Source organism: Mobula birostris, chromosome 18 (genome assembly GCF_030028105.1).
Source record: "Mobula birostris isolate sMobBir1 chromosome 18, sMobBir1.hap1, whole genome shotgun sequence".
Taxonomy (NCBI): domain Eukaryota; kingdom Metazoa; phylum Chordata; class Chondrichthyes; order Myliobatiformes; family Myliobatidae; genus Mobula; species Mobula birostris.
The window spans coordinates 18,695,779-18,709,457 of NC_092387.1; the positions used below are offsets into that span (position 1 = coordinate 18,695,779).

Here is a 13,679-nt window from a genome sequence, read left to right on the forward strand (position 1 = left end):
CTTTGGAGAGAGTGCAGGAGAGATTTACCAGGTGATACTGCCTGGCTTGGAGGGCATGAACCATAAGGAGAGGTTGAACAAACTTGGGTTGTTTTCTCTGGAGTCTAAGGCAGAGGAAGACCTGAAATTATGAGAGAAATAAATAGGGTAGACCGTCACCAACATTATGGGCAAAAGGGTCTATTCCCATGTGTACTGTTCTGTGTATCAGTGTCACTTCTGTCTAATGGCTGCCCTCTAACCAGGGTTACATACAAAAGAAGGCAAAACACTGTTTGTTTCCCCTTTATGGACAGTGATACCTTCCTGCTACATTAATGTCACTTCGAGTGATCGTGAATGGCAGCATGAGTGTGTGCATCAGTAGTAAGTGAGAGTCCTAGCTCTCCTCTCCAGTGGACTTTGGGCACAATTTCAAACACTAAGAGAATGAATACCCCATAGAGTCCTGGCCCAATGATAACTCTCAAACAAATATCGGTATGCATTGGCATACCACTGATGGTGGAAACGTACTGCACACCTGACATTCAACAATGACCCCATTTCCAAGCACATCATTGGCTACAAGCATTTTGGTGCAGCAAGTGTGGTACTTTTGGAATGTGCCTCAGAGACGGCAGCAGGTATTAGCTGGTAGCAAGTCTAACATCTATGTTAGAGAAGTTATTGGAAATAATATCCAATGGATATGATTAATCTACACTTGAAAACACAAGGATTAGTCAAGGATAGTCAAATGACTGTATTAGTTGCAATTTTGAGCCCCTTGTCTAAGAAAAGATGTGCTGGCATTGGTGAGGGTCCAGAGGAGGTTCACAAGAATGATCTCGGGAATGAAAGGGTCAATGTGAGAGGAGCACTTGATGGCTCTGGGCCTGTACCCGCTGGAGTTTAGAAGCATGAGGAGGGATCTCATTGAAATCTACTGAACATTGAAATCTTGAGATACAGTGGACGTGGAAAGGATGCTTCCAGTAGTGGGTGAGTCTAGGCCCAGAGGGCACAACCTCGTTAGAACAGAGATGAAGAGGAATTTCTTTGGACAGAGTGTGGTGAATCTGTGGAATTCATTGCCAAATCATTGAGTATATTCAAAGCAGAAGTTGAGAGGTTCTTGACAAATAAGGGCATCAAAAGTTAGGGGGAGAAGACAGGGGAATGGGGTTGAGAGGGAAAATAAATCAGCCATGATTGAATGGCGGAGCAGACCTGATTGGCCAAATGGCCTAATTCTGCTCCTATGTCTTATAGACCAATGCAAAAATTGTTAACGAGATAATAAATGTATTGGCAAGGGCAAAGCAACTAATATGGATCTGGGTAAGGTCTTTCACAAGGTCCCACATGGGTGACTGGTCCAAAAGAGTAGGGTCTAAGTTGGATCCTAAATTGGCTTAGTGAAGGAAGTAAAAAGGTTTTATGGCAGTCTGCTTCTCTGATTGGAAGCCAGGGATCAGTAATATAACCTTATCTCTAGCATGTTTAGTAACAATCCAATAATTTGCTATCCAGCTACAGTATTTGGAAATCCTGATAATTCGGCACTAGTCATTGGTGACACTTTCTATGATCCCCGAAATTCACCAGGGCCCTGGTTCCTGTGCTCTCTGAAACTCACCAAGGCACTGAGGACTGCGGTAGAACAGAGGGATCGGGAAATACACATTCCTTGAAAGTAGCGTCACAGGTTGTAAACAGAGCTTTTGGCACATCAGCCTTCGTAAATCAGAATACTGAGTACAAGAGTTGGGATGTTATGTTGATATTGTACAAGATGTCACTGAGGCCTAATTTGGAGTATTGTCTGCAGTTTGGTAATCTACCTACAGAAAAGATATTAATATTATTGAAAAAGTACAGAGAAAGTTACAAGGATTTGGCAGGGACTTGAAGACCTGAGTTATAAGGAAAGGTTGAATATGTTAGGATTTTATTCCCTAGAGCATAGAAGAATAAGGGAACATTTGACAGAGTTATACAAAATCATGAGTGGTATAGATAGGGTAAACACAAGCAGGCTTTTTCCACTGAGGTTGGGTGGAGACTAGAACTAGAGGTCATGAGTTGTGGTTGAAAGGTAAGATATTTAAGAAGAACATAAGGAGGAACTTCTTCACTCAGAGGGTGGAATGAGCTGCAGCGAAAGCGATGGATACAAGTTTGATTTCCACTTTTAAGGGAAGTATGGACAAGTGCGTGAATGGGAGGGTATGGAGGCCTTTGGACCAGGTGCATGTCAATGGGAATAGTTTGGCACAGAGCAGATGGATTGAAGGGCCTGTTTAGGTTCTGTAGTGTTCTATGACGATATGCAGAAACGTATTGTCGTATTTCTTGCATTGCAATTTCAAAAGCATTTCATTGGCTGTAAAGCACCTCTTGAGGGTGCAAGTGAGACAGGTGAATATTTCCCCTCCCACTGCTGATTAGCAGCTTTGCATAGACCTGGAGTTGGTAGCAAATTAAGCACAATAGGCAAAAACTGAAAAATTACCTAGGAAGATGCTTGCTGTAAGCCAACCCATATCTGCTGTGTTGAGATGAAGATCACACCGGGCAGTAGGAAGCAAGAAGGACACGCACAGAATTTCTACAGCATCACTGGCATTTGCCCAACCACAGATGACTAACAGCAACATATGAAACATTCCGAAACCTGGAAAACAAATTTTAAATAAATTCTCCCACAGAATTAATGCACGGAGCACAGGAAAAGAATGTTACAATGCCCCAGTCAGCTCAACTCTTGTGATTGATTGGAGCCAAGAGACTGCAGATGCTATAGAATGGAGCAAAACCACCTGGACGAACCCAATGGGTCAGGCAGCATCTGTGGAGACAAAGACAAAGCGGTATTTGATACTTCTGATCAAGACTCTACACCAAGATCCAGCTGCTGGGCCTCCAGTTGAAACGTTGACTATCTCTTTGTTTCCGCAGATGCTGCCTGACCCGCTGAATTCCTCCTGCAGTTGGAGACACAGAAGACCTTAGGTACTGGAATCTGGAGCAATGCATAAAAGGACTGGAGGAACTCAGCGGGACAGACAACATCTATGGAAGGAAATGGATAATCGATGCTTCACGTCAAGATTCTTCACCTGGACAGTCTTGACCTGAAACTTCAACTGCCCATTTCCCTCCACAGGCCATGCCTGCTGTGCTGAGTTCCTCCAGCATTCTGTGCCACTCCTCCAGCAGTTTGTTCTTTTTGGCTCTCATAATTCACTGTCTCGAAACATTGACCAGGGTTTTTACTTCAAAGCACTGGCTGATGTACTCCCATGCAGAGCTTTATAACAATCTGCATTTATAAATTCAGCTTTTAAAAAGCCCTGCGTTACTGAAAGGAGAGTAAACTAAACCAGCATAGACAAAAGGAGGAAAATATTAAGATGAATCCAATATTAAGATCAGTAAATGAGGTCATCCTTTGGAAGTGTCTTACAGGGGGCAGGTGTGGGTAAGAACTCCAGAGCTTGGGGCCAAGGCAGATGAAGCAATGACTCCTCACAGTGGAGCAAAGGCAGTGGGAACTAACAGAAGACCAGAGTTAGAGGAGTGCACAGATGTCAGGAAGTTGCAAGATAGGAGTAGGTAATTTCAGAACAAGCTGGGAGTGGGGGAATGAAATAGAAGAATTTGAACATATGAATAAGATTTTTTATGATAAAGGCAGTGAAGTAGTAGTCTAAAATACTTGATGGTGGAATGAGCAAGACCATGAATAACAGATGGCAAATTTATTCACCCTCCTCCACCCCGCTAAGATACATGCTGTCCTCCAGATCTGGCCTCAAGTATCCTGGTTTTATAAAATTATTGTAAGTTTGCTTATTGTACCTTCAGTTGAAAGGGGGTGGAGATATGTCTTCACCAAAGGAGGTGTACAGCGATCCTTCCTTCTGCTAGCTTGCAGGTCACCCTTGGGTAAGGTGTAACACCTGCTTAGACCCCCCCCCCCCCACCCCGATCAGTGTCACCAGAAACCATCGGAGCAGCTGGTAGATGTCACAAGTCCTGGTTCTGCAACCACTGATGCCAGGCAGACAATCTCTGAAGGGTATTGATAATGGTTGGGTTCACCTGTCTTGTAAAGACTCTGCCCAGAATGCGACAATGGCAAACCACTTCTGTAGAAAAATTTGCCAAGAACAATCATGGTCATGGAAAGAGAAAGGAATAAGAACAACAGCATGAAGGGTGTCAGAAGACAGGGAGGACCATGGTCATCGATGTCATATGACATGGCACATAATGATAATGATGACGACCTTCAGTTGCCAAACACCCAAGTTCTGAAATTCGATTTCACCTGCTTAGGTCTCTTTGCACTTCTGATATACTCTTTAAAAACATGCACTTTTAACCAAGGTTTCCATGGACTTTATAAAGTCTAATATACTCTTTAAAAACATGCACTTTAACCAAGGTTTCCATAGACTTTAGGAGCAATTATGGCTGATCAATCAAATTCAGTACCCTCTTCCCATTTTCTCATCATACCTTCGATCTCCTTTGTCATTTACCTCTTCTGCAATATATTTAATGACTTAGCCTCAAGTGCCTTTTGTAGGAGATTCCATAGCTTCATCATTTTTTGGGTGAAGCAATTTCTCTTCATCTCAGTACTACATGACTTAATTCATTTCTTTAGGCTGTGATCCCTGGTTCTGGGCCCCAACCATCCTCTCTTCCTAGCATCTAGTCTAAATTTTTAAAGTTTCAGGGTGGCCTCTCCTCACTTTTCTAAACTCTAGCAAATACAAGCCCAGTCATTTCAAAGATCACTTCACAGGTCAATCCCACCATCCCTGGTGAACCTTCACTAAACACCTTCCAAGGTGAGGACAACCTTCCTGTGATAAGGAAACCAAACCTACGGACAATATTCAAGATGTGGCTTCAAAATGGCAACAAGATATCCTGCTCCTGTACTCAATTCCGCCCCTTACAAAGACCAACAAAGTACTTGCTGCATCAGAATGTCTACTTTCATGCGACCTGATACAGGGTTTCAACCCAAAATATTGACAATTCCTTTCCACCACCCACAAAAATTCTGCTGGATCACCGAGTTTGTTGCTCCAGATTCCAAACCCTGCAGTCTCGTGTCTCCTGCTTACTTTCATTTAATTTATTTAGAGATACAACATGGATGAGATCCTTTCAGCCCACCGAGCTGCCCAGCAACCCACAAGTTCAACCCTAGCCTAATCACAGGACAATTTATAATGACCAATTAACCTACTAACCGTTACGTCTTGGGACCGTGAGAGGAAACTTGAGCACCTGGAGGAATCTGGCGTGCACAGGGGAAAAACGTACAAACTTTCTTAGATGACACCGGAATTTAATTCCAAACTCCGACCTAGCATTGCACTGACCTCTATGCTCTCTCGGCGCTCTACTTATCGGTTGGTGTGTTAGGGGTCATTCTGGAATTATGACATTATGGATAGCATTAACTAAAATAAGAACCAGTCTTTAGGAGAGAAAATCTGTACACAATTTAACTTCCAACTGACACTCTGGGGCTAGAGAAACTAATCATTTGAGTGTGGGATATTCTGATTCTGTCCCATTAAAACTACGTGGGGTAGACAACAGATGAACAGATGTTCGAGTTATTAGCACATGCTTAGAAGTGTAACCCTGCCATTTAATGCACAGTTCAGGACAGATCTGTTTTGTCATTTTACTTTCTGGTTAGTTGTATATTCATGGAGCCACCCTTCAACACCGTATCTAGAGCTTGTGCTCCAAGGTATTTGGAACATACACCAGTATTGAATATTAAAAGAGGTTATGCTAGTTGGGATGTGCTTCCATTGTGAATATGTAATTCTGTAAATTTCCCTATATTCAAAATGTTAAGAAAGTGATTATAGTAATTGAAACTAATTAATAATTTATCATTTTTGAGCTGAAAAACTATAAAATGTCATGTCAGAAAAGTGATAGTGTCTGGACTCTCCCTCTCTCCAATGAAGGCCTAAGCACAAATAAAGTCTTTTATATTTCCCATAGTCAGCTTCCATATGGCTCAGTTTTAGTCAGTCAGAACATGGCTTATAAGGACAGCTACAGTGAGCTGAGGGTCTCCCTTTCCCAGTCTTTCACCATTTGCATAATAATCTGCCCTCCTGTTTTTGCCAAAGTGGTTAACCTCCCACTCTCTCAACTTGTCCAATTCACGCTACAGGCTCTCTGCATTCTCCTCCAGCTCACACACTCACCCACCACTGAGTCAATCATAAGTTGGAAGATATTATATTTAATTCCATCATATAAATTAGGGGTGGCAAACCATTTTGAGTGCATGTGGCCAAAAGTAATCTTCTAGGAAAAAAAAATTCTCACCTGCTGTGGTAATTCTGAGCAGAGATTATCATTGATTAATGAGTTAATCATTGGGGCACCACAATAGCATAGCGGCTAGCACGATATTACAGTTCAGAGTTCAATTCCAAAGCCGTCTAGAAGAAACTTGGACATTCTTTCCATGAAGTGCATGGGTTTCTGAATCAGCATATATGAGGGAGACTGAACCTGGCCGAGTGGTGCCACGACAACAACCCCTCACTCAATGTCAGCAAGACCCAGGAGATGATTATTGACTTCAGGAGGAGGAAACCAGAAGTCCATGAGCCAGTCCTCATTGGAGGACCAGCAACTTTAAATTCCTCGGTTGCCCAGGACATTTCAGAAGAGCTGTCCTGAGCAATTATGTAGAAAGCACGGCAGCACCTCTACTTCCTTAGAAGTTTGTGAAGAAGCAGCATGACACGTAATACTTTGACAGACTTCTATAGATGTGTGGTGAAGAGAAAAATCCTACAAAGTAGTGAATACAGCCCAGTCCATATTGGATTAAGCCCTTCCCTCCAGTGAGTACATCTACATGGAGTATTGTCGTAGGAAAGCAGCATTCATCATCGCGGACCCCTACCACCCACGCCATGTTCTATTTTTGCTGCTGCCATCCTGAAGCTATTCACATCAACAGCAGTTACCCCTCAACCATCAGGCTCTTGAACCAATGGGAAAACTTCCCTTGCCCCATCGCTGAGCTGTTCCTGTAACCTATGCACTCACTTTCAAGGCCTCTTTATCTCATGTTTTTGATACTTATTGCTTTTTTTCCCTTTTTGTATTTGCACAGCTTGTTGACTTTTGCATATAGTGGTTGCTTATCCTGCTGGGCGCTGTCTTTCACTGATTCTAAATAAATGGGTTACTGGGCAGTGTGGCTCGCTGGGTCTGAAGGCCTGTTGCACACTGCATCTTCAAATGAATAAATTAGTAGCAATAATTACAGACTTCAAGGAAAAATAAATGAGCTCTGTTACTTATTTATGTATATTCGTTGTTTTACTATTAATAAAAGTATAACTGAGACAGACTGAAATGAATGAAAAATTTTAGAAAACCTGTTCAACAATTATTATTACTCTTTTAAAAAGACTATTTAAAAATAACAATTCCTAAATAATATTGTTACTATAACTGTTTACTAACCAAATACTGATGTGTGCACCAGATCAGTAAGGATTTCAAGACATATCATCCAATGTCGCAGCAGTCTAGCTGGCACCAAGCCAGTGTGAGATGATTTCTGTGAAAACATCTCACTGTTCTTGGGTTGTTAAAAAAAAGTCATTCCTATTTCATTGGCAGTAAAGATAGTGGGTGAGGTTTAATTATGAGCAGTGTTTAAAGAGTTGAGGGCTGGCACTACATGCTGTGTGCTAACAAGATTTTTGACCATGCCATAGCTTTGAATAGTTATTGTATTAAACCCCGGGGTATCCCTCTATTCATTGCCTCTCACTCAGAAAAGGTCAAATTTATTCCTATACTGTTCCTGTCTGCCAACCAGTTTTCTATTCTTGTACATTTTAGCAAATTACCCCTATCTGATGAGCTAAGATAGATAGTTTTTTTTTCCTATGGGACTTTTTCAAAAGCCCTGAGAGTCCAGGTACACTACATCCATTTGTGCCAGTACATCCAATGGCTTGCTCTCATCTATTAGTTCCCTTCTCAAAACTCCAGTAAATTTGTCAAGCATGATCTTCTTTTTATGAATCCACCCTCTCTGACGGATCCTCTCGACGTATTCCAAGTAGTCCAGATGAAGAGTCTCGACCTGAACCTTCGACTGTCCATTTCCCTTCATGGACACGATCTGACCCTCCGAGACCCTCCAGCAGCTTGTTATTTTTTCAGAATCGGAATCAGGTTTAACACCACTGATGTATACCGAGCAATTTGTTGCTTTGCAGCAGCAGTACAATACATTAAAAAAAACTAAAAAATACACTAACCATTTTTTTTTAAATACAGAAATAGTGCAAGAAGAGAGCAATAATAGTGAGGTAGCGTTCTTGGGTTGGTTCATTGTCAGTTCAGGAATCTGGTAGAGGAGAGGAAGTTGAGTATTTGTCTTCAGGCTCCTGTACTTCCCCTCTGATGGTAGTAATAAGTGAGCACGTTCTGGGTGCTGGGGGTCCTTAACAACGGCTGCCGCCTTTTTGAGGCATGGACTTTTGAAGATGTCCTGGATGCTGGGAAGGCTGGTGCTCGTGATGGAGCTGGCTGAGCCCGCAGCCATCTACCATCTACCACACCAAATGGTGTTGCAGCCAGTCAGAATGCTCTCCACGACATGTGTAGAAATTTGCTATTTTGCTATATTGGTTTCCCAAGTGCTCTGCTATTACATCTTTAAAGATAGACACTAGCATTTCTCAGGCTAATGTGTATACGATTCTGAGATTTCTCTCGGTCTCCTTTTTTAAATAATAGGGTTACATTGGCTTAAGGGACTGATCCAACTTGAAAAGCACGACAACTCGTGACAACCTCAAGTACTTTGTGAATGTTTTATTATATAAAAGGAGGCTGATCAATGCAACCATTGCTGTTCTGCATTGTCTGAGAGATTTGTTACAAGAACCTTGCAGCTATTATAACTAAAGGTAAACAAACTATTACTGTTAAAGAAACAAATCAGTAGTTCTAGTGCTCAAGCCGGGGGTTCAGGAAAATCAAATACTACATTAAGACTTGGTTTAATTCAAGACAGCATTCAGTGATATCTTAAGGAATGAGACTGAATGTGTATATGGTGTGGGCACTCTGACCTAGAGCCACAGCTGACCCACTAAAAACTAGTGCTTTGCTAAAGATTCCTCACACACCGCTTTACAACTTAATTCGAAGATGATGCTGAAGCAATTTGCAACAATGAATGAGAGAAATAAAAATTACATTACAGACAAAACTGTTTGTTTCAAACTGTCGCAAAAACACAGATTTATAGGAGATAAATACTCAGCAAACCAGGCACAATATGCAAGAGGGAGTGAATGTTTCAAATTTTTACCAGATTCTTTGACGGCTTCTTCGAAGGTCAGTGCAATCTCATCATTCTCCCGTAGATCAGACATTTCAGATCCGTACTGTTCAAATATTGTACCTGTAAAAGAAGAATTACAAGGTAGATCAGTACAAAAGGCTTTACTCAAAAATACATGGAACTAGACAACAATAGATAAACAGAAGGAAATGCAAGGATAAGGTTCATAGGTTGTCAGCAGTAATAAGGGAGGAAAGAAAGCAGAAATTTGGGAAGAGATTCCAGAGCTCAGGTACCAGATGAAGCAACAGATCTCTGCAAAGATCAAAATTCTAGCTGAAGTCTACCGAATTATTGCCGTAATCAAATGCAACAAGCATACAGGAGCAATGCAAATACTGAGAGAGATAGACTGTTGTCAGGAGTATTTATACCCATTTACAGATAACTAGAAAATCTAGTTTTACCAAATACTCCCAGCTAGACACTATAGGCAAATAAACCCAAATTAAAAACAGTAAATGAAAATGCTACTTCATAATTACAAATCAGATGCCAAATATGTTAGGAATAAACACAAAAAAGTGATTCAAGTGGGTTAGGAATAAAGACTAAGTAATATTCTCAGAATGACCTAAATAGTTCAACCCAAAGTTTGGAAGGAGCTACAATAAGTTCATGTATTTATGCAATAATCCAGGTGTGTTTAATTTTAAGGCAGCTTTGTCCTTGGGCTTTTGGGACAATCATGCCTAAATTTCCTCCAAGTGATACACCTGCATCAAAATGCTCCTTTCAGAAGCTACTTCATAATAGAGTCAGTCACCTCAACAGAGACCCCACTTGGGGCTTTTATGAATGATATAAATAAATGCATACTTCAATATGATGAATAATTGTCTTCATTATCATTTTTTAATAAATACACAAAGAAACCAGTTCCAATTTTGAACCAAATCTGTTCAACGCTTGCACCGTAGTGTTTTGATCAAATTAGGGAAGTCTGATTTCCCTTGAGTACAGATTAAGGGGCACTCCAACTCAAGATTTTTTTAAACCTTTAAATTGGTAGGTAGGTTTTCCCATATCCCATGATTGGGCTAGGATTAAATTGTGGCATTGCTGGGCGGTGTGGCTCAAAAGGCTGGAGCAGCCTACTCCACACTGCATCTCAATAAATAAACTTAATAAGGTACAGAGAGCCAATTTTCATGGATACAAACATAATCGTGGAATTAAAGCCAGGCCCACTGTCACATAAAGGATGGTGGAAAAGCAAAATGCCAAGAAAACTTCCAAGATGAAGGTCACCTGAAGTTTCAGAGATGGAGAATTTGAGAGAATTCATACACCTAAATGGCCCCGCTTGGGATCACAGCTTGGTAGGACAATGTTCTGCTGCTAGAAGCTGCAGAATTCTGGATGTAGCCCAGTCTATCACAAAAAAAAAAGCCTCTCCTCCACTGACTCCATCTACACTTCCCGCTGCCTCAGGAAAGCAGCCAGCAGGCAATGGTAGTGTAATGGTTTACGGTACAGGCGACCCAGGTTCAATTCCCGCCGCTGCCTGCAAGGAGTTTGCACGTTCTCTCTATGACCACATGGGTTTCCTCTGGGTGCTCGGGTTTCCTCCCATGGTCCAAAGAAGCACCAGTTAGTATCTTAATTGGTCATTGTAAATTGTCCCATGATTAGCCTAGGATTAAATTAGGGGAAATTCGCTGGGCAGCCTGGCTCAAAGGGCTTAATCTATACTGTATCTCAATCAATCAAGGACCTCTCTCTACCTGGACATTCCCTCTTCTCCCCCTCCCATCAGAATCAAATCTCCGAAACATGCACCACCATGCTCAAGGGCAGCATTGATCCTGCTCAAGACTCTTGAACAGCCAACCTGTATAATAAAAATGAACTCCTGATCTCCTAATCTACCTCACAAAGGCACTTTTAACTTAATATCTCCCTGAACTGTACTTTCTCTGTAACAGTAACAAGATATTCTGCATTGTTATTGCTTTTCCCTTTGTACTACCTCGATGGATTGTACTAGTGTTTGGGAATGATCTGTACAAATGGCATGCAAGACAAAGTATCTCAGTACATGTAACAATAATAAGACAATTGCCAATTTCCTAACAGCACATTATGAATTGTGTATTAGCTTAAACGTATCAGTATCCTCTCAGACATCCCCAAGGGATCGAGGATGACTTGCTTCTATTCCAATTTGCACGAGTTGTGAAGTGACTGAAAAGAACAGAGAGGCCACCACAAATGGAGAATAAATGCCTTTAGGGACAGATATGCAGGACAGTTTGAAAAGAGGTGCAGTACATTACTTCTGTCTGAATGACTTTGATGTTCTCAATACAATTCTCCATTTCGAGCAGTCAGTGAGAATGCTACACAGTTTCCTGGAATTCCTGAATCTTCCCCCCCCCCCCAACCCACCGATCTGCCTGGAAGTTGAAGAAGCCATTTCCCGGCTAAAATTTAACAAGGTCTCAGGAGTGGAAAACATCCCTGCTGAAGTTTTAGAATTCAGGGATGAAGAGCTTCAGACAGCAACACATAACTTCACTGTCCACATCTGGAAAGGAGTAGCAAAGGAACTGAATGAATACTTTGCTTCAGTATTCACCAGTGAACAGGGGCTTGGCAATTGTCGGGATGACTTACATCAGGCTGAAACGCTTGAGCATATAGTCATTAAGAAAGAGGATGTGCTGGAGCTTTTGAAAGGTAGTAACTTAGATAATGCCACCGGGACAAGATGAGATAGACCCCAGGCTACTATCAAAGCGAGGAAGGAGATTGTAGAGCCTCTGGCGATGATCTTTGCATCATCAATAGGGATGGGAGAAGTACTGGAGGACTGGAGGGTTGCAAATATTGTTCCCTTGTTCAAGAAAGGGAGTAGAGATAACCCAGGAAATTACAGACCAGTGAGTCTTACTTCAGTACTGGGCAAGTTGTTGGAGAAGATCCTGAGAGGCAGGATTTATGAGCATTTGGAGACACATAATCTGATTAGGGATAGTCAGCATGGCTTTGTCAAGGGCAGGTTGTGCTTTACAAGCCTGATTGAATTCTTTGAGGATGTAACAAAACACATCAATGAAGGTAGAGCAGTGGATGTCGTGTATATAGATTTTGGTAAGGCATTTGATAAGGTTCCCCATGCAAGGCTCATTCAGAAAGTAAGGAGGCATGGGATCCAAGGAGGCCTTGCCTTGTGAATTCAGAATTGGCTTCCCCACAGAAGGTAAAGGATGGTTGTGGATGGTTCATATTCTGCATGGAGATCAGTGACCAGTGATGTTCCACAGGGATCTGTTCTGGGACCCCTCCTCCTTGTGATTTTTATAAATGACCTGTATGAGGAAGTAGGAGGGCGAGTTAGTAAGTTTGCTGATGACACAAAAGTTGGGGGGTGTTGTGGATAGTCTGGAGGGTTGTCAGAGGTTACAGTGCAATATCGCTAGGGTGCAGAACCAGGCTGAGAAAGCCAGATGGAGTTCAACCCAGAAAAGTGTGAAGTAGTTCATTTCAAAAGGTCAAATTTGAAGGCAAAATATAATATTAATGGTAAGACTCTTGGCAGTGTGGATGATCAGCGAGATCTTGGGGTCCATGTCCATAATACATTAAAAGCTGCTGCGCAGGTTGACAGTGTTGTTAAGAAGGCATATGGTGTGATGATCTTCAGCAACCATAGGATTGAGTTCAAGAGCTATGAGGTAATGTTAAAGCTATACAAGACAAGACCTTACTTGGAGTACTGTGTTCTTAGTCACCTCACTAAAGGAAGGATGTGGATACTATAGAGAGAGTGCAGAGGAGATTTAAAAGGATGTTGCCTGGATTGGGGAGCATGCTTTATGAGAATAGGTTGAGTGAACTTGGCCTTTTCTCCTTGGAGTGACAGAGGATGAGAGATGACCTGATAGAGGTGCATAAGATGATGAGAGGCATTGATCATCTGGATAGCTAGAGGATTTTTCCCCCAGGGCTGAAAAGGCTAACATGAGGGAGCATAGTTTTAAGGTGCTTGGGAGTAGGCACAAGGAGGATATCAGATGCAAGTGTTTCACAGAGAGTGATGGGTGCGTGGAATGCACCGCCAGTGATGGTGGTAGAGACAGATACAATAAGGTCTTTTAAGAGACTCTTAAATAGGTACATGGGGCTTAGAAAAATAGAGGGCTATGCAGTAAGGAAATTCTAGGCAGCTTCTAGAGTAGGTTACATGGCCGGCACTACATTTTGGACCGAAGGACCTGTAATGTGCTGTAGATTTCTATGTTCTATG

General features: G+C 41.9%; 1 protein-coding gene across 2 annotated transcripts in view; it reads right to left on the reverse strand.

Moving 5' to 3' along the window:
• Positions 1-13,679, reverse strand: part of sv2 (synaptic vesicle glycoprotein 2) — a 104,061-nt gene that overhangs the window by 70,179 nt on the left and 20,203 nt on the right. For both annotated transcript variants that reach the window (XM_072282311.1, XM_072282310.1), the window contains exons 2-3: positions 9,395-9,487; positions 2,498-2,659 (exon numbers count right to left, since the gene is read on the reverse strand). In XM_072282311.1, coding sequence (XP_072138412.1) covers positions 2,498-2,659; positions 9,395-9,487 — 255 coding nt within the window. The remainder of the gene's footprint in view (positions 1-2,497; positions 2,660-9,394; positions 9,488-13,679) is intronic.